The sequence below is a fragment of the Astatotilapia calliptera genome, chromosome 16 (genome assembly GCF_964374335.1).
Source record: "Astatotilapia calliptera chromosome 16, fAstCal68.1, whole genome shotgun sequence".
Taxonomy (NCBI): Eukaryota; Metazoa; Chordata; class Actinopteri; order Cichliformes; family Cichlidae; genus Astatotilapia; species Astatotilapia calliptera.
The window spans coordinates 30,306,010-30,333,884 of NC_137437.1; the positions used below are offsets into that span (position 1 = coordinate 30,306,010).

Consider the following 27,875-nt stretch of genomic DNA (forward strand, 5'->3'; position numbering starts at 1 on the left):
CAAGTGTTGGAAGCCAGCAGGTGGATGAAGGAAAAGGGAGGCAAGAGGAGAGACCCGAAGCGGCCGCTGGTCCAAGAGTGTCAGGTGAACTGAACTTCGGGTAGTTATAACCTGCAGTCCATCTGGGTCAGATATGAACCAAGTTTAGTATATATCAACTTCCGGCGCCCCCCGTGTGCGGCAGCCTGTTACAGCAGCTCTGCTCATTCTGAGTTTCTTTCTTTCTTATCTTTTTTCTCGTAATTTTTTTTATAACTAACGTATTAGTAATTAGACTCTGCAACCATGTTCTACCGTTTTGTGCTAGTCCTGGTCGTTTTTCTCAGTTTATTTCTACTTTTTTCACGCGTGTTTGGGGACCCAGAGCAGAGATCCTTTGTTTACAGTAAGGATCAGCTGTTAGCGCTGAGTCCTGCAGCGGTACTGCCGGTGTTGTGCCAAAAAGTGATTGTCTGGTACTCCCTCTGTGACCAGGTTAGCGACATGAGCTCATCCATCTTATTGGGCAAAGATCTTACGTTTCCAATAATTACAGAAGGAAGAGATGGTCGATAACGTCTCCTTCTCGGGCGACGGCGCTCCTTCCCAGCACGACACCCCCGTCTTTTCCTCCTCAGCTCGCTGGGAATATCGGGTCTGTCCGCCGGTGTTGTGCCAAAAAGTGATTGTCTGCCAAAAACTGATTTCCAGTGTTTCTGTGTATTTTTTAATGTGTAATATCTTTACGTATGTTCGTAAACAGACTTCAGTGAACAGGGGATACAAAGGGGTTACATAAAGAATTAAAAAATTATCTGTTTTTTAAGTATCTTTACAACTTGTACTTACATTATAACCAATCCGGTCCTTTATCCCCACTTAAAATATTTTTACAGAACTATTGTAATATTTGCTGCCGTTTCTGCTGTCCTGTTGGGCAACTTACTCTTACAAAATACATTTTTAATGTTAATGAGATTTTTTTTACTGCATAAATAAAGGTTATATAAAAGTCGCTGCCAAAAACTGATTGCGGCTTGTATCTTGTTACACGAATGTTGTTTGTGGCTCAAGATGACTTTATGTCATCCATAAGGGATGCATTTGACATATGTTTAACATATTATAGCCCAACAAGTTACTTATAGCACTTTAAATATGAGCAATCGCTTTTTGGCAAATACCGGAAATCAGTTTTTGGCAGACAATCACTTTTTGGCACAACACCGGCAATGTAGCATCATGATGCTAACGGAGTCGTGGCTAACATCGCTAACTCCGGACACAAGCGTGACACTACCGGGATTCCAGCTGCTGCGAGCGGACAGGACCAGAGACAGCGGTAAGAGGAAAGGAGGGGGACTGGCAGTTTTTGTGAACGACAGATGGTGTAACCCTGGGCACATCACTGTAAAAGAGCAACTCTGCAGCAGAGACATTGAGCTGTTAGCCGTTAGCATGCGTCCGTACTACCTGCCCCGGGAGTTCTCGCATGTTATCGCGATAACAGCGTATGTCCCCCCCCTCGGCCAACGCGGATGCAGCCTGTGACTCTCTCCACTCTGTGGTCAGCAGACTGCAAACACAATCACCGAGAGCCCTTCTCATAATATCAGGGGACTTCAATCATGCCTCACTGGACTCCACACTGCCCACCTTCACCCAGTATGTGACCTGCCCAACCAGAGTCAATAAAACACTGGACTTACTGTATGCCAATGCAGAAGAGGCATACAGTTCATCACCTCTCCCTCCCCTGGGCAGATCTGATCACAACCTGGTGCACCTTGTCCCTGTGTATGAGCCCTTAGTGCGCAGGGAGCCACCAGCCACCCGCACAGTACAGAGATGGTCAGAGGAGAGCGAGGAGGCTCTTAAGGATTGTTTTGAGTCGACTGTGTGGGAGGTGATTTGTGATGACCACGGTGAGGACATCGACAGCCTTACTACATGCATTACTGACTATATAAACTTCTGTGTGGATAACACTGTACCTACCAGGACTGTACGGTGTTTCTCCAACAACAAACCTTGGATTACCCCAGAAATTAAAACCGTCCTCAAGCAGAAGAGGAGGGCCTTCAAATCCAGAGACAAAGAGGAGTTGAAAAGGGTGCAGAGAGAGCTGAGGGGACTGATAAGGAATGGGAAGGAGAGCTACAGGCAGAAGATGGAGAACCAGCTTCAACAAAACAACGTTGGTGAAGTCTGGAGAGGCCTCAGAACCATCTCGGGCCACAAACAGCAGAACTCTCTGCCTGGGAGGGATGTGAGATGGGCAAATGAACTGAATCATTTCTTCAACAGATTTGATTCAGCCATGAGGCAGTCTGCAACATCGGCTGCAGACTCACCCACCCCCACTGCTGTTGTTCCACCTCAGACACTTCACACCTCCTCTATTCACCCTGCTCACTCCCCCCCACCCCCAACAACAGCATCCAATACACACTCAACACAAGGCTCCAGCCTGTCTCTCTCAACCACCCAGGTTAGGAGGGAACTGAGGAGGATTAATGGCAAGAAGGCAGCGGGTCCAGATGGCATCAGCTCGAGGGTCGTCAGGTCCTGCGCGGACCAACTGTGTGGGGTGATGGAGCACCTCTTCAACCTGAGCCTGAGGTTGGGAAGAGTCCCACAGCTCTGGAAAACCTCCTGTGTTGTACCAGTGCCAAAGACTTCACGCCCCAAGGACCTCAACAGCTACAGGCCGGTGGCTCTGACATCCCACCTGATGAAGACCCTGGAGCGGTTGGTCCTGGCTCAGCTTCAGCGCCTAATAAGCTCATCACTGGACCCACTTCAGTTTGCCTACCAGCCTGGCATTGGAGCGGATGATGCCGTCATTCACCTCCTACATCGTTCCCTCGCTCACCTGGAGACCGCTGGAAGCACTGTGAGAATCATGTTCTTTGATTTCTCCAGTGCCTTCAACACCATTCTTCCCTCGGTTCTAAAGGACAAGCTGGTGAACTCTGGAGTGGACCTCACTACCTGGATTTTGGACTACCTCACCGACCGACCACAGTATGTGAGGACTCAGGGCTGTGTGTCGGACAGGGTCGTCTGCAGTACGGGGGCCCCACAGGGAACGGTTCTGGCTCCGTTCCTCTTCACCATCTACACTGCAGACTTCTCCCACAATTCCACCCAGTGCTTCCTGCAGAAGTTCTCTGATGACTCTGCAATAGTCGGCCTCATCACTGATGGGGACGACAAGGAGTACAGAGGTCTGACCCAAGACTTTGTGGACTGGTGCCAGCTGAACTACCTCCAGATCAACGCCAGTAAAACCAAGGAACTGGTGGTAGACTTCCGCAGGCACAAGCATTCTCCACTGCAACCACTGAACATCCAAGGTATGGACATTGAGGCTGTGGACAGCTACAGGTACCTTGGTGTTCATCTGAACAATAGACTGGACTGGACTCATAACTCAGACGCCCTCTACAGGAAAGGGCAGAGCAGGCTGTACCTGCTGCGGAGACTCAGGTCGTTTGGAGTGGAGGGCCCACTCCTGAAGAAATTCTATGACTCTGTTGTGGCTTCTGCTATCTTTTATGGCGTGGTCTGCTGGGGCGGCAGCATCTCTGCTGGGGACAGGAAGAGACTGAACAGGGTGATCCGAAGGGCCAGCTCTGTTCTAGGATGCCCTCTGGACCCAGTGGAGGTGGTGAGTGACAGGAGAACGGCGGCTAAGCTGTCATCCCTGATGGACAACATCTCCCACCCCATGCAGCAGACTGTGACAGCACTGAGCAGCTCCTTCAGTGGGAGACTGCAGCACCCACGGTGTGGGACGGAGAGATTTCGCAGGTCTTTCCTCCCCACTGCTGTCAGACTCCATAATAAAGACTTTAACTGATCAAGCACACACATCCATACATATGCAATAATACTAAGTGCAATAATCCTTTCTGGCATCGTTGTATTTTTACTCAGTTGTATATAGTATTTGTATTTGTATTTTTTTTTCTTATTGTATATTTATTTTATTTTATTCTACTGTATATAGTATTTTATTTTATTGTATTCTAATTTTTGCCTCATAACTTTTGCACTGTCCACTTCCTGCTGTGACAAAACAAATTTCCCACGTGTGGGACTAATAAAGGTTATCTTATCTTATCTTAAGTTTAGGTGGAGTTTATTTTCGTTGTGTTGACTTTTTCGTACTGCGTACTAGCTAGCATGACGGGGTTTCTATACAGCTGGGTGGTGCTATGTTACTGATGTTGAACTTTATTTTGTTCATAAGGTTAATTATTAGAGTTGCCAACCGTCCCGTAAAAAACGGAATCGTCTCGTATTCAGAGAAAATATTACGCGTTTCGTATTGAGGTGAAAAGGAACAGTTTGTCCCGGACTTCAGCTACAATGACAAAGACACAAAGCTGGAGTTACTCTGTGTGTTTGCTGCACAGCTGCCTCTTCTTCTCTCATCCTCTCACCCTCCCTCTCCTGTTTCTACTTCAATCATGAAACTGATCAATGATCAGCTGATCGGCTTTTCTCTCTTGTTTATTTATTGTCCACTTTGCGCCAGAAAGAGGAAACCAGCAGATGTCGTGGTAAACAACAGCAGTACTTTTAAGCTTGATCAGCTGTTGTTAGAATTTATTTAATATTAATTTCTAGTATCAGCTGATGTTGGCTGGAGCCACAGCTGTAAACCTGCTGGTCATGATATCGGTTTGAATATGTGGTGAGAGGGAAACATGAAGATGAAACCAGGAGATGTCCTTACTGAATCATCAGAGCTGAACAGATGATGGAGAAACAGGTTTACCTTTTAGGTGACATGAATGAGTTGAAGGGAAGTTATGAACTGTTTCTGAGAGATAAATAACACCAGGATCCTTTTCTAAATAGCTGACAGCTGGTAACTCTGCAGGGGCGGGTCTAGCAAAGTGTGGCCAGGGGTCCATGTAGGGCATTTAAAGGGAAAGGGGGGCACAAGGAAATACTTTCTTATTCTCATTTAAAATGTCTCACTTTTAAAAAAATAATTATCTGAGTCTTACAACAAACAATTGATAGATTGATGCATATATACCATCAGAACAGTGTACATCACTGTCACAACAGCGTTTATTTTCATTCAAAGGCTTTATGATTTTTCCTATAATGGTGGGCCAGTCTCTAGTCAAAATGCCCGGGGCGATTTTTTTGTCCCAGTCCAGCCCTGTATGCAGCTCATCTTCAGTCTGGTGTTACCTACATCTTCCAATTCAGAAGGCAGAATTTCCGAGTTCTGAGTACAATCGAAAGCACCACGACTGCAGTTTTTGTGTTGGATGTAAAAAGCAGGCTAGGATAAAATCAGGCGTGGGATTTCTCTCGTGGAAATGTGCACATTATTTTTTCCTTTCTATTGGTAGGTGGCACAGTGCACTTGTGGCAAGTAAGCAAGCTAGAAGACTGGCAATGTTGCTGGGTATCCAGTTACGGAAGCAACACATTAACAAGAGAATTCTGAGTAAAACCAAAGTTACTTTCCCTAGTAACTAGTTACTCTGAAAGTAACGAGTAACTTGAAGTAACTGAGTTACTTTTGATAGAAGTAACTAGTAATGTAACTAAGTTACTAATTTAAAGTAACTTACAACACTGTAAACAGCATACTCAAATAAACCTCCCATTCTTAATCCACATGGTTTATTTTGATGTTAGCTCCACCGTGTGCAGCTATAACAATTGAAACTCTTCTGGGAAGGCTTTCCACAAGGTTAGAATTGTTAGCAGTAATTGTTTATGGCAATTTTTTGAAAATTCTGGAAGAAGTACATTTGTGAGGTTTGTGAAGTCCAAGTTCCTGAAAGACAACCCCACACTATAATTAACACAATGCAGTCAGACCCGTATCATTCTCCTGGCATCTAACAAATCCATTGCCAAATGGAGAAGTGTGATGTCTCAATCCAGAGAACATGTCTCCACTGCTCTCTATAGTCCAGTGGCAGTGTGTGTTACACGACCGCATCGAATTCAAAGATCACTGAGCTTCTGGACACTCTGGTGTGCAACCTGGCGGAGCTGGATTGACTAAAATAATAATGTCCCAGAAGGTTTTCTAGTGGATTAGGTCAGGTTGGTGTGGTAGGTAGGCAATGTTATCAATTCCTTCATCCAGGAACTGCCTACATACTCTGAGCACATGAGGCTGGGCATTGTCATGCACCAGAAGGAACTAAAGACCCACTGCACCAGTATACAATCTGCAAATTGGTCCAATGATTTCATCTTGATACAAAATGACAGTCAGAGTGCCATTGCCCAGCCTCCATGGATATGCCTCCCCAGACCATCACTGACTCACTATCAAACCGGTCATGCTGAACAATCCATGCTCATTAGACTTTCCTGGGAGGCACAGCAAAAGTGTCTGAAACAAATTAACAAACACCTCTGACACTTAACTGATCAGATCTATATCCCTAAAGTTTAAATGAGTTGATGCTATACTCTGATCAAAAAGTGTTATTTTCTTAGCCGTGTATATACTTTATGTAAAAATAATATAACTGCGTGGGGAAAAAAACAAACTGTAACATCAGGTCAAGTTTGATTATCAAACTTATTGGAGCTTTGGTGGATTATAAAGATTGTGGTGGGGAATTTCATTTTGCTCTCTCTCTTAAAGTCTTAGAGTATCCAGAGTGAAATTGTTTGCTTAGCTGTACCATAAGGTTTTGAGCAAAGGTTTTAAAGCAGTCTGAAGTCCTTAGTGGCAGTAATAAACTCTGATTACCTTGTTTCACCACTGTGCTGGTATAACTCAATGAGTTGAACAGGTGACATAGATGGAAGATATTTACTCCCTGTCTTCTGCCTGCTCTCTGTTGCAGCTTATGTGCCGTCTCTTTGCTAAAAAGCTGTACAAATGATGTATGTCTTTCCAGCTTTAACACATTACTAACTCAATAGAGTGCAGTCAGGTCTACTACATTACATGTACTATATGCTCATAAGGTTACTGGAACCCTGCAAGAGGCAATACAGCAGTCACATTCACAACACTATAATCTTATTGGAATGTACATGTATAAATTAAAAGTGAAACTTTCTTAAATATACTTGAGGTGCTGCGAAAGCTATTTTCACTCATGCACTGCAGCCTGAAATTATGTCGACATTACCCAGTGGGGGTGGATGAGAGAATGCAAATGTCCATCTTAGTTAAATGGTGTTTTACTGCCAGCTTCCTAATGCAAAGTCTGTGTGATGTCTGAGCCCAGGTAATAGTGCAATGTATTCACACCTTGTGTGTAGTCATCCTGTGTGCTGCCTGATTCTCTTGAAGTTTGTAGGAGTACATGCATGAAAACAGCTTAAGAGACAAGCTGGCTCACAGTTATTTACAATCATAAAGAGTGAAAGTAATGGTCAAAGAGACTAGTGGGCAAATAAATTTGCAGATGCTGTATATATATATATATGTATATATATATATATATATATATATATATATATATATATATATATATATATATATATATATATATATATATATATCTCACAGTGACTGCATTTCTCAGTGACTTTTTTATATGTTAGACATATAAAAATGGCTAAAATACAGTCTCAGTGAATATAAATACCATAATAAAAAAACTAACTCATCCTATATGATGTCCCTTTTTGCCATAATATACTTATTAAGGGTTTACGTGACATAGTTGTACTTCCTGTCATCCTTACTTTACTGGGCTTTAGAAATTATATTGTAACAAATGGGAAATATAGCACTTTTATGTTATTCTAATGTAATTTAGTTTAAGCAGCTACAAAGTAAATAACTGTTTACAGCACAGAGATTCAAGCTTGACTAAAGACTCCTTATAAAGATAAAGACTCTCTTTGTAGCATCCCAGTGAGGCCACATTTTACCTGAGGAATTCATCCCTGGATCATTTACAAATATCCAGAATACCGCTGTGATTCTTCTCATCGGGTACCCTAAAAGATCCTGTATGAAAACAATGCTGTCTTCACTGCACCGTTTCCCCATAAAGTTTAGGGTTTAATTTAAAATTTGGCGGTTACTTTCAGAGCCTTCCATGGTCAGATCAGTGAGCTACTACTAAAATCGTACGTAACATCTGGATGTATGAGGTCTGCTGATTGATGCTTAAAGATCCTGGTTAAAGGCAAAATGACAATGTGCTTTTGAGGATGTGACCCCAAGTCCTGGAACTCACTTCCACTGAACATAAAATCTGTGGACACTATTGATACCTTTAAGAACTTAAGCTCCACCTGTTCAGGGTTACCTTTATTTAGTTTATACCATCTTAATTGTTGTGTTTTTTCTGTGTTGTAAAGCACTTTGTGACTTCTGCTTTGAAAAGCACTTTGAAAAAAACTTCATTCAATTCAATCTGGATCTGTTTTGCTAAAAGAAACACCAGAGTGATGAATGCAAGTTTATTTGATTGTCTTCTACCTGAACAACAATTAAAATGGAAGAGCAGAATGAAAAAAGAAACACTAAAATTAAATAAGCCTTTTAAAAATACCTGACACTTTGTCAGGAGTTATAGCAATCCATTTTGCAATAAAAGGCCTTGTCTACTCAAGAAAAACAAGAGTGTAAACCCTAATCACGCTGAATGCAGGGCACTTTTATGGCTCACTCTGTTGAGAAGGTAACCTGTACTATTGTAATAACATGTCAACTTTCATAAACAGTATTATAGAGTGAACTTTTCAGATAACTTCAGGTCTTTACAGCGTTGACTTGGGGTCTGAATTCTGGTGTTTTAACATACTCACCACTGATCCACTTCGCATCAGGATCATGTATTTGGAATTTTTTTTCAAAAAGGTCATCCAATGTCAGTGGTGTACCAAATAGTTTACCACCATCATCTAAGAAGAAAGTCAAAAAGAACAACAACAAAACAGTTGTTAAGTATTTTCTGGTAATTTGGTGTTTAAATTAAAAAACAAATCTATAATTAAATTTCTTCAGTGCAGTGAGGAAATGTAAGATGACATAAAGATAATTAAATAATGTTTAGTCATACTTGCACAAACGCCATTTTTCATAACTGATTGGGAAGCAAAAAATTCTGCTGAGTGACAACTCAGGCAGTAAATCCCTTCCAGATGTTGTCTTACACAATCCTTTCTTAATTTTTTTCATAACCTTTTTCTCACACTTTCCCAGATAAACAATTAAAACCTGAAGTGATTTACCTCAGTCATTGTCTTCTGTGCTGTGTACATTCACTGCAGTGAATTAATAAATATGCTAATGAAGGCAGAAAAACAGGAGTTTGCAGACAGTATGCAAATTAGGAAAGACACTATTGTAATATAGCCAAGACTGATCCTTAAATACAAACTAAATAAATATCCACTTTTTTGCAGTGTCAATGCTAATTCTCCTGGCACAACTTACAAGTGATGGTAATTTGTCATTGTTCACTGATTTTTAAGGTGCCAGTCAAACGTTTGCCCCAGCAGCTATACACTCATGTTAGGCAGTGATAAGGGTACATTACATGTGTTTGTAAATGTGCATGCAGATCTGATAAGAAAAGGAGAAGTTTTATTTATCTGATTGTTTTACAAAATGTTTAAAGCCCATAAACATTCTAAAGTGATATCCACATCAAGGTTATCTACTTTTCACCATGTCAGCTGAATCAAAGCTTCAATTCTGAGCATTTGGCTCAATAAATGTTATTTACTGTATGTGCATGTGCGAGGGACTAGTCCTTGAGATTAGCATTTGTTTTTTAAGAACATATGCCTACACAAAACTACAAAATTAAATATAAAATTAAATATAACATGAACCTACATGTGACAAAATAAAACAATTTATTGTTGACAAAAGTCAACGATAATTTATTAACTAGATGTGACTCATCTACACGGGGTCTCACCTTTTGACAGCAGAACAATGGACAGTCCGATGAGTGACAGCACCACTGCAATAACCAGCAGAGAGATGCCAATGCCTTTCCAGTTTCTGTCTGTTGCAATAGGTCCTACGTTCTACACAACAAGAAAAGAAATCAGAGAAATAGAAATAGAATATCAATCATAATGACATATTAATACAATTATGATCATGAAAATAGTGATGATAATACTATAAAATAGTAACATATAGGAGATAAATATATTAGACCTTCCTCATCTGCGGTTTGCTGAATTTTTAGCCACACATGCTTACGTGGAAGTTATGGATCATGCAAAGTATTAATGGTAGAACACACTGAGCTCAGTTCAGATAAAGGCCAATGTTTGTACCTAGCCTTCTTTTTTTTTTTTTTTTTTTTTCTTTCTAAATGACATCAGAAACAGCAGTATGCGACATTGCGTGATGGCAGAGCTTCAGTTCATCCTTTGTCTTTTTTTTTTTTTTTTTTTTTTTTTTTAATAAATAGGACAGGGGGAATGAATGAGAGAAAGAGGGGGAGAGAAAGAAAGAAAACCAAAGGGGAGAAGAGACGGTGAGAAGGGGGGGGAAGAGAGAGAAAAAAAAAAAAGAACTCCTGGGTCACCTGTATGGAGAAAAAAAAAAAAACAAACAAAAAAAACAAACAGAGGAGACAGCAAACAACAAAGAGCAACATAATAATAGAGAAAACAAAGCACCATCACAATAAACTAGCTAGTCATAGATATCAATATTTACTAAATAATAAACGATATTGTGCAGCACGCAAGATAGACAGCGCACAGTGTGCTTTGAGGCAGCAGCCAAGAAAGCTTTAGTCCGCGTCTGTGAATACCCATGTGTGCATACCTGTGTGGATCAGCATGCTTGCATTCCAAAGGTTTCTCCATGTAATGATCTGCTAGGGAGTGTGGGGGGGCCACAGCCCCGTCCTCCAGGGTGTGAAGCGGGTATGGAGGAGATCAAAACTCCAGACATCCAGAGGCCCCCAGAACACAAGAGACCATGGAAGACCAACAGAGGGGCAGCCGCGCCACTGTTCCAGTAAGAGCTGAGGAGAGTCCCAGATGAGGGCTCGCCCAGCAGCCGCGGAGCAGAAGTCAGGGGGAGTTGCAGTGATGCGCCCGTGAGCTCCGCCGGCCCCCAGCTGTGCCTGAGTGACCGAGCCCCAGGCCGAGAGGCCGGGGGCACCCCACCTCCAAAGGGGCCCGAGCGAGCCCCAGGCCCCAGGCCCCGACAAGCGGCCGCCAAGGAGTGAGCCGGTGTGTACCCGGACGCCCACCCCCAGACACAAAGAACCACCAACACACCGACACCTGAGGGAGTCCGCCACCGGCAGGGGAAGTGGTGGTGGGTGGAGATAGGCCTCCAAACCTTGGAGGGCCTGAGGTGTCCCCAGAGAGGTGGCGTCTGATACCCAACCTGACATATAGACACAGACATACAGGCACACACAGACACAAACATCCATTCCCACCCTCATGCTCTCATATGCACTCACTCCACACTCAACCAACGTGGAGACAGACATAAAGAGACGCTGTACACACAATCACACTCCCCAAGCGTACTCTACAAACCGGGTCTAGGTACCCTTGCCCCTGGAGGGGGGAATTGCACCCAGACCCAGGTGGTGTTACCCTTTTCCCTGCGGTGGGGAGAGGCAGACCACCCCGACTCCGCAGCAGCAGGGAGGCCCCACACCCCAGACCGCAGTCGGACGGCCAACTCCTCCTACTAGCCCTCCCGCTCCAGCAGGCCGCAGAGAATGGGGGTGGGAGAAGACTCCAAACCTCCCTCCACCCGCTCATTGTAGTGTTGATGCATATGTGTTCTAAGGTGCAATTAAAACCCAGGAGGGCATGGAGCTACCTGCCAAGGAGCAGCAGGTAAGCGCATAGTCCCTCCTGCTAGCCCTCAATGACTAAGGTCAGTAACCCACGTCCGTCAGCACAGACCCTCCCCTAGCCCCGCTGCACGCAGCCGCGAGGAAACAGTCACCTGAGAGCCAACAGAGCCCCCTACCTAGCCTTCTTAAAAGCAGAATTCATATTAAGGTGGAAATGTTTTTAGGAAAAACATGGTACAACTGAACAATTTCTGCTCTAATTGTTTTTATTCAGCTCTTTCTAAACCGTTGCTTTCAATATGAAATTACTCAGTGCTCATGGCTGCAACACTTGAACACTTACATTACTTTTATTTTTACTATGCACATTACTGCTTACTTTTCAGCCACTCGGTGTAGTTTTAATGAACCTGATGGGGATGAAAATAAAGTACTTGATATACAATTCTTGGTAAGAAAAAGTAAGTAAAAAGAACCACAGAGGATCCCAGTCATATTCAGCACCTTGTGAAGGTCATTAATTTGTCACATGCTCATAGAAGGCTAGACTGAAAGATCTGCTTTCTCACTACCTAAAAATTAAACATTCACAATGACAAACATCATGCTTACTGTGTTATGTTTTCCAGATATAGATTTTTTAATGTGTACAATGTGTTTATGAATGTATGATTGTTTATTAATGTAATGTGTTTATGCTGATTTCCCCCTTCATTTTCACTTTCTTGGCTCAAATAAAGCTTTTCTCGTTAGTCACTCTCAGTAGTTTTTTCTTTTTGTTCTACAAAGCAATTTGATAGGGAAGGCATGATTCACACAGTCGCTTTGCAACACTTCATCTAGAGATGGGATTTCTGCAAGGCACTGATGTGAGCTTTAATCTTGAAGGACCATTAATTAATGATTTTTGAGGCTGATGAACTGACAGGTCTTCCTTTCCTGGGGCGGTCCTCACGAGAGCTGGTTTCATCAGAGGTTTTTGAGAAGCTTTGAAGTTCTTCAAATTTTTTACACACTGAATGACTTTCATGTTTTAAAATAATGATGAACTGTGTTCCTCCTTTATTTCATTGAGTAGTTCCTGCTAAAATACAGACTACAGAAGAAGCTGAATTGGGTTAAGCAGAACAGAAGTAAAATTCCACCCATTAACTTTGACAAGAAAAGTTAAGAAATAATTTCGCCTAACTGCTCAACCCCATATCATGGCAAAGTGTGCATGCGTAGACACGCCAGTCCACCATGCCTCTCCAAAGCGTGAAATGGACATACATGCAGAAGTTGCGGTACCAGCAACACATTAAAAGCCAAGATGTTGCTAGTGACCAACAAAGGTATGAAGTACATTCCAGGGTCGTTCTGTGCCACAGACAATTAAGCTTGGTGGCTAACATGTATTTGCATCTGAATGTGTTAATGTCTGTTTAAAGGCTCTCCCTTTGTTATTTTTATATTGGTTTGAAATAAAATATGTCCCTCTGCTGTTACTGCAGCTTGCAAGTCCATTGGAATGGCAAAGCGTGAAATGGACAGTGTGTGTATTGCACACACTCTGAAACATACTGATACTGGTGTGAAACACTTTATGAAGCTCCAGTTTAAGGCAAATACTGACTGCTTACAAGTATGTAAAACTATGTAATTTTAAATATGTTATTTAAAAGTTAAGATGTCTCTAGTAGGGCTGAGTATAGTCACTGATTTCTATAATGGATTCGATTTCGATTCACAAGGTCCCGATTCGATTCATCTCTGATTCTCTTGTGAGACTTCATCAGAGGTGTAAGTGTAACACTGGGTTACATAAACATCAGAGCAGGTGCCTTTGTGTCAAAGGAACTGAGGATAAAACACAGAAAAACATGAAGGAGATTTTCCTGGCCTGACTTTTTATAGCAGATAACCTTAAAAATATTCTGCAGTAGATCATAAAATGAAGAAAACCATGAATCAACATATGAACATTACCTGATGCTGCTGAAGTGAAGCAGAGCAAAGTTAAAGAAGTTTTTATTAGAGACATAACTCAATGTTTTGCAATTTGGCATAATTTGTAAAAGTTCAAATTTCTTTGGTATCGAACAGCAAAAATTATAATTTCTTGTCAGATGTCGTTTTTAAAAAAATGATGGTGAGCAATAAGCAGGTAATTAATGCAGAAAACTGAGATTTATGATGGTGAACTGATCTTGAAGAGCTGTGCAGGAAGTGTGATTTTATCATGGTGGGAGCAAAACAGCAAAAGTTAGAAGGAACTAATGACAATGTTTTTCAAACATAAAGCATAGTTTTGATCTGCTTTTGCTGCTGGTTCAGTGAATTTTGGTTGTTTTTTTGAAACCCACCCCAACTCTCCAGTACTTTTTCTGCAATAATTAATACAAACCTTAAGCTTTTAAACTCAGTTTGATATTTTATTTTCCTATTTGTTTGTTTCATTTGTCCTTTCCAGTTTCTACTGTTCTTACAGTTTGATATTTTCGAAATCCAAATATTCATGAATTTCAGGCACACAGTTGCTTGTTTTGTCAAGTAGTTTTTTGTTACTTGAAAAGGTTAGGGCTGTATTATTATTCATGCTATGCAGTTACACAAAATAACAAATGTGTAGTAGTAAAAAGCAAAATGACTTGGAATGATATTCATATAACATTTCACCATACCAGGCTGGTTTTTTACTGTGCTGAGTTTGATGAATGCTTGCATGTAAAGGGGTCAAAACCGCTCTCTGTAGACCAGACCCATTTCTGGACATGTCTCAAACTCTATCTTCCTGTCATCAGTTATACAGCCTTACTTCATTTGCTTTGACAGAGTGGTGTTATAAATAAATCTGTCTCGCCTACAGAGCCGCAAGCTGCTAAATCTCTTCTGTGTGTTTATATTTGCTTTCAAAACCCTTTAATTAGGAATATGATTCCAAGATAAACATCCTGGAGCGTCACCATCACAACATCGCCTGCATTTCTACTCTACAACTTTAACCATACACCCAGTCCCTGTGGCATATAGTTATTAAATTTCTGGATCAGTCACAGCATAAAAGTAATTTTTCCACAGTGGACACTTCTCCTCTGGTGTTGGTTGAGCATGATTTTGTTTGTGGCATCTTTGTTCTCGTTGTTTTGTTTGGCGTCATTAACTAGAGAAATCCTCATTACACATCAGGGAACATTATATGTCATTACGATTTCCCCCATCACATCGTTATACAGTATTCCAGTCATACACTGAGGCTTTTATGTTCCTCATATCCTGCAATTCTGGGAATCCCATTCTCCCCTGCTGTGAAAATGTTGCTTGGAATAAAATGTGTCCATATTAAAAAACTGATTGAAAATGCCATTAAATAGCTCCAGTTTGAGAGTCTGAATCCAGTTTGATGTAGGTCACTGTGAGAATTCCAGAGCACTTGCAGCCAAGAAAACACAGAAGCAAAAACAACTGCACCCCTCTGAGAACACACCTTAAGATGTTTATATTTAAAGCTGTAATTTTATTGGACCATTGGTTGCCCATTTCCTTTGTATAATTTGTTACACAATGTACTTCCACTTTCTGAATGAAATTTAAAGAAAACATTAACATAAAAACCCATGAATTAAATGTTCTCCTCACATTAGGATTAAAGCTTTTTTGTAGGAAATATCCCATCCAACCATTTTCTTAATCATTTATCCAGCTCAGGGTCAATGGTGGGGGCTACAGACTACCCCAGCTGTCACAGGCTGAGAGCGACAGTACACCTCCTACATTCAATCCTACTGACAATATAGAACTACCAATTATCCTAACATAGTGACCTAACAGGAAGATCACTGGTTCAAGATCAGAAAAAGACACAAATCTCTGGGAGGCTAATGTTGGGAAGGGCATCCATGCTGTGAAGGAGATATGCTTCATATAATAAATCTTTGCAGACACAGGGAGAAAATACAAACTCCGCTCAGAAAGTCCCTAGCCAGGAACCTTCTTTCTTTGAGCGTTCCTTTATATTTATAAAATATCTGCAGTAACACAGCATTTAAAGTTATGTCATTACAAAATTCTGTCCAATCAAAAGACAGCATCCATCAGGATTTTAAGGTTGTTAAAAAAAACATTTCCTACACCTCAGGTACTGAGCTGTCACAAGCAGAAGCTCAACAGGACTTAATTAACTTCATATCTAATATCGGCTGTGGTATCCAGCAATCAGACTGTATACAGGTACTGAAATAAGCATCTGAGATATTACCCATTGGTTTATGAAGTACCATTTTGAACCCTCAAGTTTAGTGAAACATACACCATATTAGAGGTTTACATTGGCAACAGGAACTGGGAATTTCCACTAGCAACGTGTCAGGCATGTAGTGATGCCTAACTATTGTGGCCTCTGGTGTGGATGCCCCCTTAACTGGATCTGGACAAGAGGTCAATGCTCCTGTCCAGATTATAGTCCTCATAGAAGTTGTTTTTAAATGGGAGTACACTGGATCCAGAGATTTCTTTGTTCCCAGACAGCACTTTGTACCTCAAGACACATGTGGCTTCATTTTTCCAAGCCACTGGCTATGTCCATCATTTATATACAGTTTATGATTTTAACTTGTAAGTACTGCTCTTGCACTCAGTGGGTAATGGTTGCAATGTAATAGATGTCCATTGTTGTCAGGTGCTTTAACATTGATTCTGTATAGCAGCTCGCAATGATTTGTGTGAATATGATTGACTATCATATCAAATATAGATGTATAGATTTTTCTGACTCTTTTGAGTCAGAAAAAATGTGATCGTATATCTCCCATATGAGACACTGGAGATAGCTTCTCCTCATCTTTAAGATGCCAACGCCTTCTGTTTCTCTGCACCATGCCAGAGGGCTTCCTGGTTACAAAGCAACACCATAAATCCAAACAGATACTCAATACTGCATAACCTGTCAAGAGAGGCAAAGCATTTCCTCTCTGACTTCCAACAAACTGAAGTGCACATACTGTTTCTCTTTTTTTCTTTGTGACAGTACCATGTGATTTTTACCTCAAGTGAAATGCACTCCGCTATCTGTAGTATTGTGCCAGGTGCTGTTTTGAAGATACACAGCTGATGAAATTGAACTGCACAGGAAAAGAAGACATAGATGGGAAAGCTGTATTATGTTACAGAGCAGCTAATCTGTGTCATGATCTTCATCTGAAACGAAGGCCTTTAGTTCCCACTGTGTGCCTCTGGATTCTTTAAGGGAGAAATGAATGTAAAGCATCCTTGCTGCCAGACACACAAGACAAACAGCAGTCACCTTTGTCTTGCTCAGTGACACAGAAGCAACAAAGTTCAGAAGTAACCTGGTGTTTATCACAGTGTGACTTCCTGTTCTATGTTCTTCAGGTCAACAAGAAACCAGGCCTCCTTTATCAGCCACTGAAACCTAGCTCTGTAACTCTATGCACACCATTTTGTTAGTCTGTGTGGTGAATGAAAAAAGCAAAATGTATTTCAGGTGCGAGTTTGTTGATGTTTGTATTCCTCAGATTATATATACCGGTAAATAAATCCAAAAATATTACTCATAAGCATTTTCAGCTAATTATCCATGTGTCCGTCATGGGCTCAGTATTCTAAGCAGAGATACGCAGACCTCCCTTCTCCTGCAACCACTTCTAGTATCTCTGGAGGGACACACAGCATGCCCTGGGTCTTCCCCAGAGTTTCGTTTTAGTTAGCGATGCCTCATATACCTCACCTAATGGGTGTCTAGGAGGCATCCAAGTCAGTTGTTTGAGCTACCTCAACCAGATCATTGGATCAGTTCAGATTGATCTGGATCAATGTAGAGGAGCAGCAGCTCTACTCTGAGCCTCTCCTAGATATCTCTAAGGCTAAGCCTAGATACCCTTCAGAGAAAATGAAGAAAGTTTGCTTCTGCAAGCTAAATCCTACAGTATATCTTATTCTCTCAATCACCACATACAGCACAAATAAGCTAATGGCTGAAACGTTTCTGTAGCACACTCATATTGACAGCTTAAAACAATCCAACTGTTTAGGTTATTTCAGCCTACATACAATTGCTTTGTAACCAATCTCCATTACAGCTGCTCCATTTTAAGCTGCTTTGGACAGGGCTGCGATCATTGCTGTATTGTGTTGTGATCCTGCACTGTGTTTTTTGCTAGGGTCTTGCTGCAGCTCCCCAAACTTTAGTTTGACTGAATGATGTAGCTACTTTTCAGTCAGTTTCATTCAATGTTAATCCTCAGACAGAGGGTGTTTTCGAGAAATATTATATTTCTCTTATGAAATATTGAGTCCTAGAATAGAATCATAACACTAATTATGCATTACTGCATTATGCACAAAAACATTTTTTTTTCTAGTAAAGTGATACAGACAGAAATTTATAATAATTTTACAATAATAAAAGGCACACTGCCTGAAAAAGATCATTCACCCATTAATAATCTTATATTTGTGCTACTGCGGCAGCTTGCCATTTTGAGAGTATTTATATCTGCTCTTGATATCATGTTATCAAGAGCAAAGTGCAGAAAAAAGGGACGGACTTTTCAAATGGCTTTTCAAGCTATATTTAGAAAAGCAAGGGAAAGAATCTGCAGTGAACTGCTGTTTCTAAGATTTTCAAAGCAACAGAACAATACTTTGCAAAACTCCTTGACACGTAAAACCTAGGTGAACTCATGATGTTCAGCATAACAAAGCATTCAGTGCAACAGGAGAGCAAGAGCTTTCAAGTGCTTTGACAGACTGGATCTCAGTTCAGGCCATGAAGTAAGCCTCTTTCTAATTCCATTGTTCTAAGAGTTATTATATCCCATCTATAAGTCAGTCAGTTTACAACATGCTTCAATCATTCATTTTCAGCAAGACTAAATCAGCATCTATACAATGTTGATCTACAAGTGTTTTTTTTCCAGTGTTTTCCACTATGACACGATGTTTCACTTTTCCACGAACTCATGGATGCTCCAGATGTTTAGACAACAATCTCTGGATCACTGTGAAAGTAAAAAAGAAAAATCCTGATCATCTGGATTTTTTGTACTGTACTTTAAAAGCAGATTTGAAGTATGCATTTTTAAAAATCAGAGGTAATCATAGTGAAGCAATATTGTCAGCAATTTAGCTGAAGTATGACACTCCATTATGACACCACTTTTTCCTAAATTTACCTGCTTTCATATTCTCCAGACGGCACTTTCATCTGGTGTAAGCAGACAAAATATTCAAAAGAGCACAGCTCATATAAACACAGTTTCAAGGATTTCTTTTCTAACAAAAGACCCACACCAATCCCTGCTGACCTTCACTCCTTCCAAGTTTCAAAACTGATTTTAAGATTTTCCTACTAATTCTGCATTGGCCTTATTGCTGCTGGAGATTTTCCAACAGGGCCTTATTAGTGGTTCTTATAGAGCTTTCCTTGTCACTCTGTATTTTTAAACCCCAGTATAAGGTCAAAGGTATACAACTGAGCTACTAGGAAGTTTGGAATCTGAAAAAAAAAAGTGATTTCTCTGATCAGTATGTGCATTTTAAGACACTTGGAGGGCAGAAATTTCTGCTGTGGTCTGAGTCTTTTCCCTTTGTGTTCCTTCACTATCCCTTCACTCTGTGCTTTGCTTTTCAGCCTCTTTCCCTGGGTCTGTTTGCTTTCCATAACCTGCCCTCTCTCTCTTATCTCCTCCAGCCTTTGGTGCCCATGCCTGACAGCAATAAGCTCATCTCATTCCCAAATCCGTCATCTCATGATGCAAACATAACCCCAACAGCACCAAGAAACAACTGCTTGAAGACAAAACAAAACAAAAATGTAATTTAGATTTTGATGCGGGAAAGTAAAAACATAAAAAAGTAAAAACATAAAAAAAGAAACATTTTGCAGGCATGAGGGATACAGGGCACATAAACTGTTGATAGGCATCATACTCTTGGCATATTAGCTTGTTACTTGAAGTAAAGAGCAAATGAATTAAAGATGAGAAAGGTTTTCTTCATGCACAGTGCATCTTTTGCCTTTCCTTTTCCCTCCAGGTTGAAGGACATTCTCCATTTACAACTCATCTGACGTGGTCTAACTCACTGCAGTGGTTTTAACTTCACAAATATTTAACTTATTTAACCCCTCTCACTTCAGCTTGCTCATCTGTTGACAATGACAAGCTAAAGAAATTGAGTGCATGCTGTGCACCAATCCAATATTTTACCGAGCAGTTTGGCAGACAGGAACAACATTTACATGATGAATTGGCAGACTGAAATATTCTAATAAATATCCCAAAGGCTGAATTTGAGAGATAATATATCACCTAGCTTTGAGTGTGGAGCCTGGACCACTTGACATTTTTGTCATATAAAAGCAGGGAGGAAAGCTGTGCTTCAGCGGTTATTCAGGACACTGACTATTAAGAGAAAGCAGGAGCAGGAGATGTCCTTTGGTTGCATAAAGAGGCCTGCAAGGTTCATCTTTGAACATTGTAATCTTTGCAAACAAACCTGGAGAGATAAAGCGGTCTGGTACAGATGGAGCAACAATGGATTCATTACTCATCTTAGGCAGACATGGGGTCATCTCATGCATACAGGTATAGGTGCAGGAATCCGAGGATATTTGTTACATATTAAAATGTCCTCAGGGGGTAAGAAAAAAGCCTCCCAGGGTGTATCAGTGCAATGTGGTCACTTGAGTATTTTGTGTCCCTATTCTTACTGTTGATTGCTATTGTGTTTCACATGATTCTGCTGAATTTTCTTCCCACTCTTCCATTGTTCGAATACAATCACTCATTATGAGCAGATGTGGTTAGACTGCAAGTGCTGTTATGATTACAGTTTTCAGAGACGTGCCTTTTGCATGCTGGGAGTGTGTCTCCTGTTACCAAAAAGGCCACTATTTAAAGTGAAATTGCTTCCTGCTGAGTCCCTTCCTACTAGCAAACCCAGTTTGACACATTATTATCACAAATGACCAGATGAAATAATGGCCCAGTGATTTAGATTCTCTCCCAGCTTAAAATTTATTTGTGCTGTGAAATAAAAGTAAGTTTATTTATACAGCACATTTTAGGAAAGACAACAAAGTGTCTTAAATAAGACATAAAACATAAAATGTAATGAATCACACAGCAATGTAATTCATTAGAGTTTAAAAAGGACAATAAAGAGGAAAATATACAAATCAAAAATAATAACAAAATTTGTACATGCAAATATATACAGAATATTAAAAATAATAATTTCATTTTAAAAAAATGCATGCACTAATGGAAATTCTGGAATCAATGAGAAGTGAAGTAGAACAATTTGGACTGAAGTCTGAAATTAACATTACTGATAATTAATTCATAGGCAGTTCAGTCCAAATCCTTGTGCTTATGTATCCATGCAAGCCACTGAATGACTTTCTGTGATTCCAAAATACTCCAAGAACAGTTTTTAAATCTTTGTATAACTGGAGGATATTTATGCACTCACAGTTATTAAAACTCAGAGCCCAACTGCAAATGCTTTCATCAGAAGATATCATAATGTAGATCAGTGTTTCATCAGCATATAGCATAGGAATAGTTTGTTGTTTTTAACAAGACGTAAAGAAATGTTAAAAACAAGATGGATGAGAAGAGACCTTAAGAGAAATCCACATGCCATTTTTTGAAGTATGCATTCGAAGAGCAGAAACAAAAAGCAGTCCCTATCCTTCAAATGAGATTGAAACAAGCTTAACACAGTGGCACAACATTCCCAGTTTTTCACTGTATCTAGTAACATAACATCATTCATGATAATATCATCACAACAGACATTTTGCCCTTTTGTGCTTGAGTGGATGGCATTTATATACCTTTTAAGAGCACTAATGGTTCTGTGGTGTGGTCATGACTGAAAATATCAAAACAACCTTTAGGTGTTGTTGTGATGTGAATAATTAGAGTTTCAAAGTCACACGTAGACATTGTCTAGGTAGTACTAAGAAGTGGCTCTTAGTACTTAGTACTTAGAAGTGGCTCAACAATTGTGGTTTTCAAACCCTGTGGAGAAAATAAATGGATGTAGCAATGTTGAAAGTGTTGACAATATCCAAAAGTTTTGATTCCAGGCAACATTCTTGAGTGAAAAAATAAGACAGCAATCATTACAAATGGCAATTATGGTTTTTGTTTTATTAAGAAAAAACACTTAATGATGGTGGTGCCACCATCATTAAAATCTGTGTTCTTAGCTTTGAAACCAACTAAACAATTAGCCAAGCAAGGAAACCTACCTGGAAAACTGGTGTTTTCAGTCATTGTGCTTTGTGATTAAAACGTTGCTCTCTGATGCAGAAGACCATTCACTCTATCACCACAGCATCCAATAGTAAAGCGTGTCCTGTGTCAACTGTGTACTTCATCCAAAGCTCTCTATATAGTTGTGTAAATTACACTCGCCCTGAGAATAAAATATACATTTTACTGTTGAAAATGTGGTGCCAAAATATCATTTAAAATACAAAATGACTTTTAAGAACCCTCAAAAATGGCATTTCTATCTTGTCCCAACTTCTTGAGCTTCTTTGTGAGGTAAGAAAATAATCTTCTTAGCTCATAAGTGTTTAGTTTGAATTACTACTTGAATTATTACTTTGAGTGAAGATTTGAAAATAAACACTTAAATCCCTTCTCCTGTCACTCGTGAACAAGACCCCGAGATACTTAAACTCCTCCACTTGGGGCAGGGTCTCGTCCCTGACGAGTGGGAATTCTGCCCTTTTCTGGCTGAGGACCATGGCCTCAGATTTGGAGGTGCTGATTCTCATTCCCACCGCTTCACACTCGGCTGTGAACCATTCCAAGGCGAGCTGGAGGCCATCACCTGATGAAGCCAACAGAACCACATCATCTGCAAAAAGCAGAGATGAGATTTTGAGACCACCGAAGTGAAAGCCTTCCGCCACTTCACTACAGCTAGAAATTCTGTCCATAAAAATTATGAACAGAATCGGTGACAAAGGGCAGCCCTGGCGGAGCCCATCACCTACACACATGTAGACTGGTTGGGCAAACTCCCATGCACCCTCGAGTGTCCTCGAGAGGAGAAAGAGCTTGTCCAGTGTTCCGCGACCAGGACGAAAACCACATTGTTCCTCCTGTATCTGAGGTTCGACTAATGGACGGACTCTCCTCTCCAGCACCCTGGCATAGACTTTTCCAGGGAGGCTGAGGAGTGTGATTCCCCTGTAGTTGGAACACACCCTCCAGTCTCCTTTCTTAAAGATGGGGACCACCACCCCGGTCTGCCAGTCCAGAGGTACTGCCCCTGATCTCCACGCAACATTGCAGAGACGTGTCAACCAAGACAACCCTACAGAATCCAGAGCCTTCAGGAACTTGGTGGCAGACCTCGTCCACCCCAGGGGCTCTGCCACCAAGGAGTTGTTTAACTGCCTCAGTGACCTCGCCCCCAGAGATTGGCGGGTCATCCCCTTCGCCCCCAGACTCTGCTTCTGCCACAGAAGATGTGCCAGTGGGATTGAGGAGATCCTCGAAGTATTCCTTCCACCGCCTGACAATTTTCTCAGTCCAAGTCAGCAGCACTCCACCCGCACTATACACAGTGCAGGTAGAACATCGCAGTCCTACCAGACTTAGTTAGCCAGTGGGACTCCGGAGGCAGCTGATAGGTACCGACAGGCCAAGCGGAATGCGGCGTGGGCGGTGGCGGAAGCAAAAACTTGGGTGTTGGGAGTTCAGAGAGGCCATGGAAAAAGACTTTCAGACTGCCTCAAAGAGATTCTGGCAAACCGTCAGGCGACTCAGGAGGGGAATAAATGAAGCTATGTTTTTACTGTTCCTCTTGTGTCGTGGTTTCTGGACCGGACCATAACACAGACAACAACGTTATTATAGAAATTGATGAGGCAGACCTTTGGTGAAGTTTCTCATCTCATTAATCTCATTAATCTCATCGGCTCAATCAGGAAAAAGCTGGTTTCTCTTTGCTAACTTTGTGACTGCATGTGCTATATGGAGGATTGAAACAACTGTTGGAGTAGTAACTAAGAGAGGAAGTCTATTAGTTATCAGAATCAGAATCAGAAACTTTATTGTCATTGTCATGAGAACAACGAAATTAAGAATGGTCCCCGATCATTGCATCATCCCTAGCAATATCAAAATATAAATAAAACAATAAAATTCAATAAATAAAATAGATAGAATACTTAAAATACTAATAAGATATAACAGTAAAACATTCACATACATTCCCACACACATGCTTCAGACCGTGCATAGATTAACACAAGAGTGGCGTGATGGACATTTTTTTGTAGTATTCAGATGTGTTATTGCAGTTGGATAACAGCTGTGTTTGAGTCTATTAGTCCTTGCTCTGATTGCCCTGTACCGTCTGCCTGAGGGCAACAGTTCAAACAGGGAGTGGCCAGGATGTGAGGTGTCTTTTATGATGTTTTGGGCCTTTTTAAAACAGTGGGCGTTGTGTAGAACTTCCAGTGTGGGGAGAGGGCAGCCAGTGATCTTTTGGGCGGTGTTAATGATCCCTTGGAGTGCTTTCCTCTGAGCCCCTGTGCAGCTAGTGTACCAGATGCATATGCAGTAAGTTAGAACACTCTCAATGGTGGCTCTGTAGAAGGACACCAGCAGTCTCTGTGTGATGTTATTCCTCCTGAGAATTCTCAGGAAGTACAGTCTCTGTTGGGCCTTTTTCAGCAGCTCGGAGGTGTTCACACTCCAGGAAAGGTTCTCCTCTATATTGACTCCCAGGAAGCGGAAACTTGCCACCCTTTCTACACAGTCCCCATTTATGAATAGTGGTTGGATCTCTGCCTTTTTCCTTCTGAAGTCTATTATGAGTTCCACTAATTTGCAGTCACATTAAAAGAAAATAATAATTAGCACAGCTCAAATCTTTTTAAAACCATCTGATCCAAGTCAATGTCAAATACATTATATCATAAACCTGAAATATCCGAGTTATTTCAGTCCAGAGTGGCGCCCTAGAAGCAAGAGATATAGAGGCTGGAGGGTGTGTTATATTAGCACTAGAGGCTCTCAGTATGGTAGAAGCGCTGCTTGCTCTGTTTTTCTGAATACGTTATCGAGCAGGCACAGCTTGGCTGCTTTGTGAAGCAGTGGGTGTTTATGGTGGAATGTATATACTTTTTTGTGCTTGTGCGTGGAGGGCCATATGGAAAATAAGGAAGGGAGTTAAAGTGCCTCCATAATGTAACAACATGAGAAAGTGTTCTGTCTCCCACTCTTCATTCTCACTGCCAGCTTTCTTTCCTGCTTCGGTGGGCGGTATTCAGGTCTTCTTAGTGTCAGTAAACATGAAGACATATAAGCGTATGATCTACATGGCCGACGTTCATTTCTGTGTCGCAGAGCTGTGAGTTGCATGTTCCCAAAAATAAAAAAACAACAACATTTTTTTTCATTCCTTCAAAGTGATTCTACTCAGTTTTCTGTCAGCAGACATTTGATTCAATTGGAACACTGGTGACATTACGTATTTTTGCAGGTAAATTGCTGCCCTGCAATTTCTGAATTCCTTTAGTAAATTTGCAGGTTCTTGCAAGACTCTAAATGTAAGAAGTTAATGTAAATGCATTGTTTTTCCCCACAAATTGTTGAATTTCTTTGAAACAGATAGCAACACAAGTCCCAATTTGACCTCAATCAACTGCAAACCGATAGCACACTATTTCCATCTTATTGCTATTGCTGTCTTGACGCTGAATGCAAAACTATAAGACTTTCATTATCACCTTTTCAATGACAAACATGCACAGGGAAGCTGGTGTAAATGGATGGTTAACCCAAACTCTAATCTTTAAAGAATAAATAATAAAGCTTAATTCTTTGTTTTCCCTTAACCCAAACACAGACAACAATTATCTGTTGTACACTTGAATGCTGACTGAGGAAACACTTGAATCTTATTCAGTGACTTTGCTTTCAGTCAGTGCATTGTTTAAACCATGTTATTAAATGATTCGTATGACATTAGGAACTCTTCGCAGCATTTCTTAAACGAATTAGTAAATCAAATTAAACAGATGTGCAGAATATCAACAGATTTTTCCGTTTTTCCATTTTAAACCCAGTATTCTAAATGACGGGTAAGTAGAAACAATTTCTAAGTGTTCTTGTCATCTATGTCTCTCCCTTTCTGTGTGACATTTAAAATGTGCCTTCATTACTTGTCCCTCTCACCAAAGTCTATGCCCATTAGTCAACACAGCAGATTCCAGGCTCCACCATGAACAATTGTGAACATTAAGGAAAGAAAACTCTCAGCCACATTTAATGAATTAATCTGACGGGTTATAACAAAGTGAGTTTTCATGCGCAGACAGATTCTCCAGACTCATTTGCAGAGGTGAGCAGAGCCAAATTGAGGTCAAGAAAAGGTAGTGATGTTATCAGCCAATCCATCTCTTTTCAATGAGCTTTTTAATTAAAAGAAAGAAAAGTCCGTTAAAGGTATTCTACTCATCCTGAAGGCTTGCCTAAACAGGGAAGGACTTCCATTTTCACGAGAGGCAATCAACTGATTTATCTGCAGTATTACAGGTAGAATGATTTGCTTTATGAAAATAAAGTCAGTCTGGTATTTTATCAGTACTGAGGATTTTGATAGCCAGAGGGATTAATGTATTGCTACCTGATTCCTTTTTGATTTTTTTTTAATGCTCTGTGTGACAGATGAATGTCAATTATTCAGCTTCTATTATAATGATTTTGTCAAATACTGTCTGTCCAAAGTTTCAAGTTGCTATCATACTTTTACTTTAAAAAAAAAGTGTTTTAAGAGCAAGGATTAATGAATCATGGATGCTGACAGACTTTTTTGCCATCATTTTTTTTTTTTAATATTCTAATGCTAGATCGCCGTTTAGCAGTTTTACCTTTGGTGAAATGCAACATTTCAAACACTAGATCAGCATGAATTGTAAAAATGTGTGCATGTGCATACAAACAACAAGTGAAATCACCTTTTTAGACAAAAAATGCTGGTTTGGATTAGAAATTACTAACGTACTCTTTGTTAATCATTTTGTCCAACAAGGTTAATGTGTTTTCATTTCTGTTTGGTGGTCTGTCTGTCTGTCTGTCTGAAGGATGCCAGAGCTAAAGAATAATTCCTTACATTTTGGTAAAAGGAATTTTTATTTCACCCCATCAAGAGAAACTTGTGTTGCAAAATTGTTTCCTGACTGAACTTTATTTTTGTTTTCAGCACCTTGATGTCAGGGCGCTGGATGTTAGCGCCTAGAATCACCAGAATAAAACGTATCCAACAACCAACCCACAGAATAAAATACTGGGAAAACTATACAATCTTGGGTTTGCTGTGGAGACCAGACATTGAGTCCCTGGCCTGACTCAGTGCTGGTGGTTCCCAGAGAAAGAAGAGGCCATAGACACTGTCCAAGAAGAATAAATGCAGCAAGAGGTTCTAGGCTAAAAATAAACTCTAAACCCATTGGCTCTCCCCTTCCTCCACTTCTTGCATATTCATTGGCTAGTAACCAATGCATTCAATAAGGAGAGATCAAATGGAGTAATTTGTACATGAGTTACTGAGACAGAGAAATTAATGTATTTGGTGATTAGACTCCGATGACCCATCATGGAACAGAACAGAATCCCAGCAGTAATAGGATTTAGGACAGGATCCCACCAAATCTAGATGCTGGTGGTGGTGTAGACTGAGGCTTGGATGGGGCTCTGACTGAGGTGTCTGTGAGGTGGAGATGGGAAGGAGGTGAGTCTAAAAGGGAGAATGACGGAGAACAAATTAAGCAAAGTAGAGGCTCATTGGCCTAAAGATGGGGAGCACAAAAATTATTGGACTAATGACTGGAGTATTGATGACAGTACTGGCTGACAACACAGGAAAGAGGTAGTAATGTAAAGAACAGAAAAGCAGCCAAACACCGAGGAAAACAGCCAGATAACTGATTACACATAAGCTTTATTCCTATTTCAATCACTGACCTCCTGTCCATCAACATGGTTGACAAGAAGGCAGAATCACAGAGGAGTACTTTTTATTCTCATGTTCTCGCTATAAAATCTAAGGGTAGAAAATTATAATGCTTAAGGGTTCTGGCTTTCTGGTTAGAAT

At 40.7% G+C, this 27,875-nt stretch overlaps 1 protein-coding gene across 2 annotated transcripts in view; it reads right to left on the reverse strand.

Annotated features, from left to right (window-relative positions):
• The window catches only part of LOC113007388 (inactive dipeptidyl peptidase 10), a 434,773-nt gene that overhangs the window by 352,512 nt on the left and 54,386 nt on the right, over positions 1-27,875 (reverse strand). For both annotated transcript variants that reach the window (XM_026143896.2, XM_026143895.2), the window contains exons 2-3: positions 9,876-9,987; positions 8,755-8,850 (exon numbers count right to left, since the gene is read on the reverse strand). In XM_026143896.2, the coding sequence (XP_025999681.1) occupies positions 8,755-8,850; positions 9,876-9,987 (208 nt within the window). The remainder of the gene's footprint in view (positions 1-8,754; positions 8,851-9,875; positions 9,988-27,875) is intronic.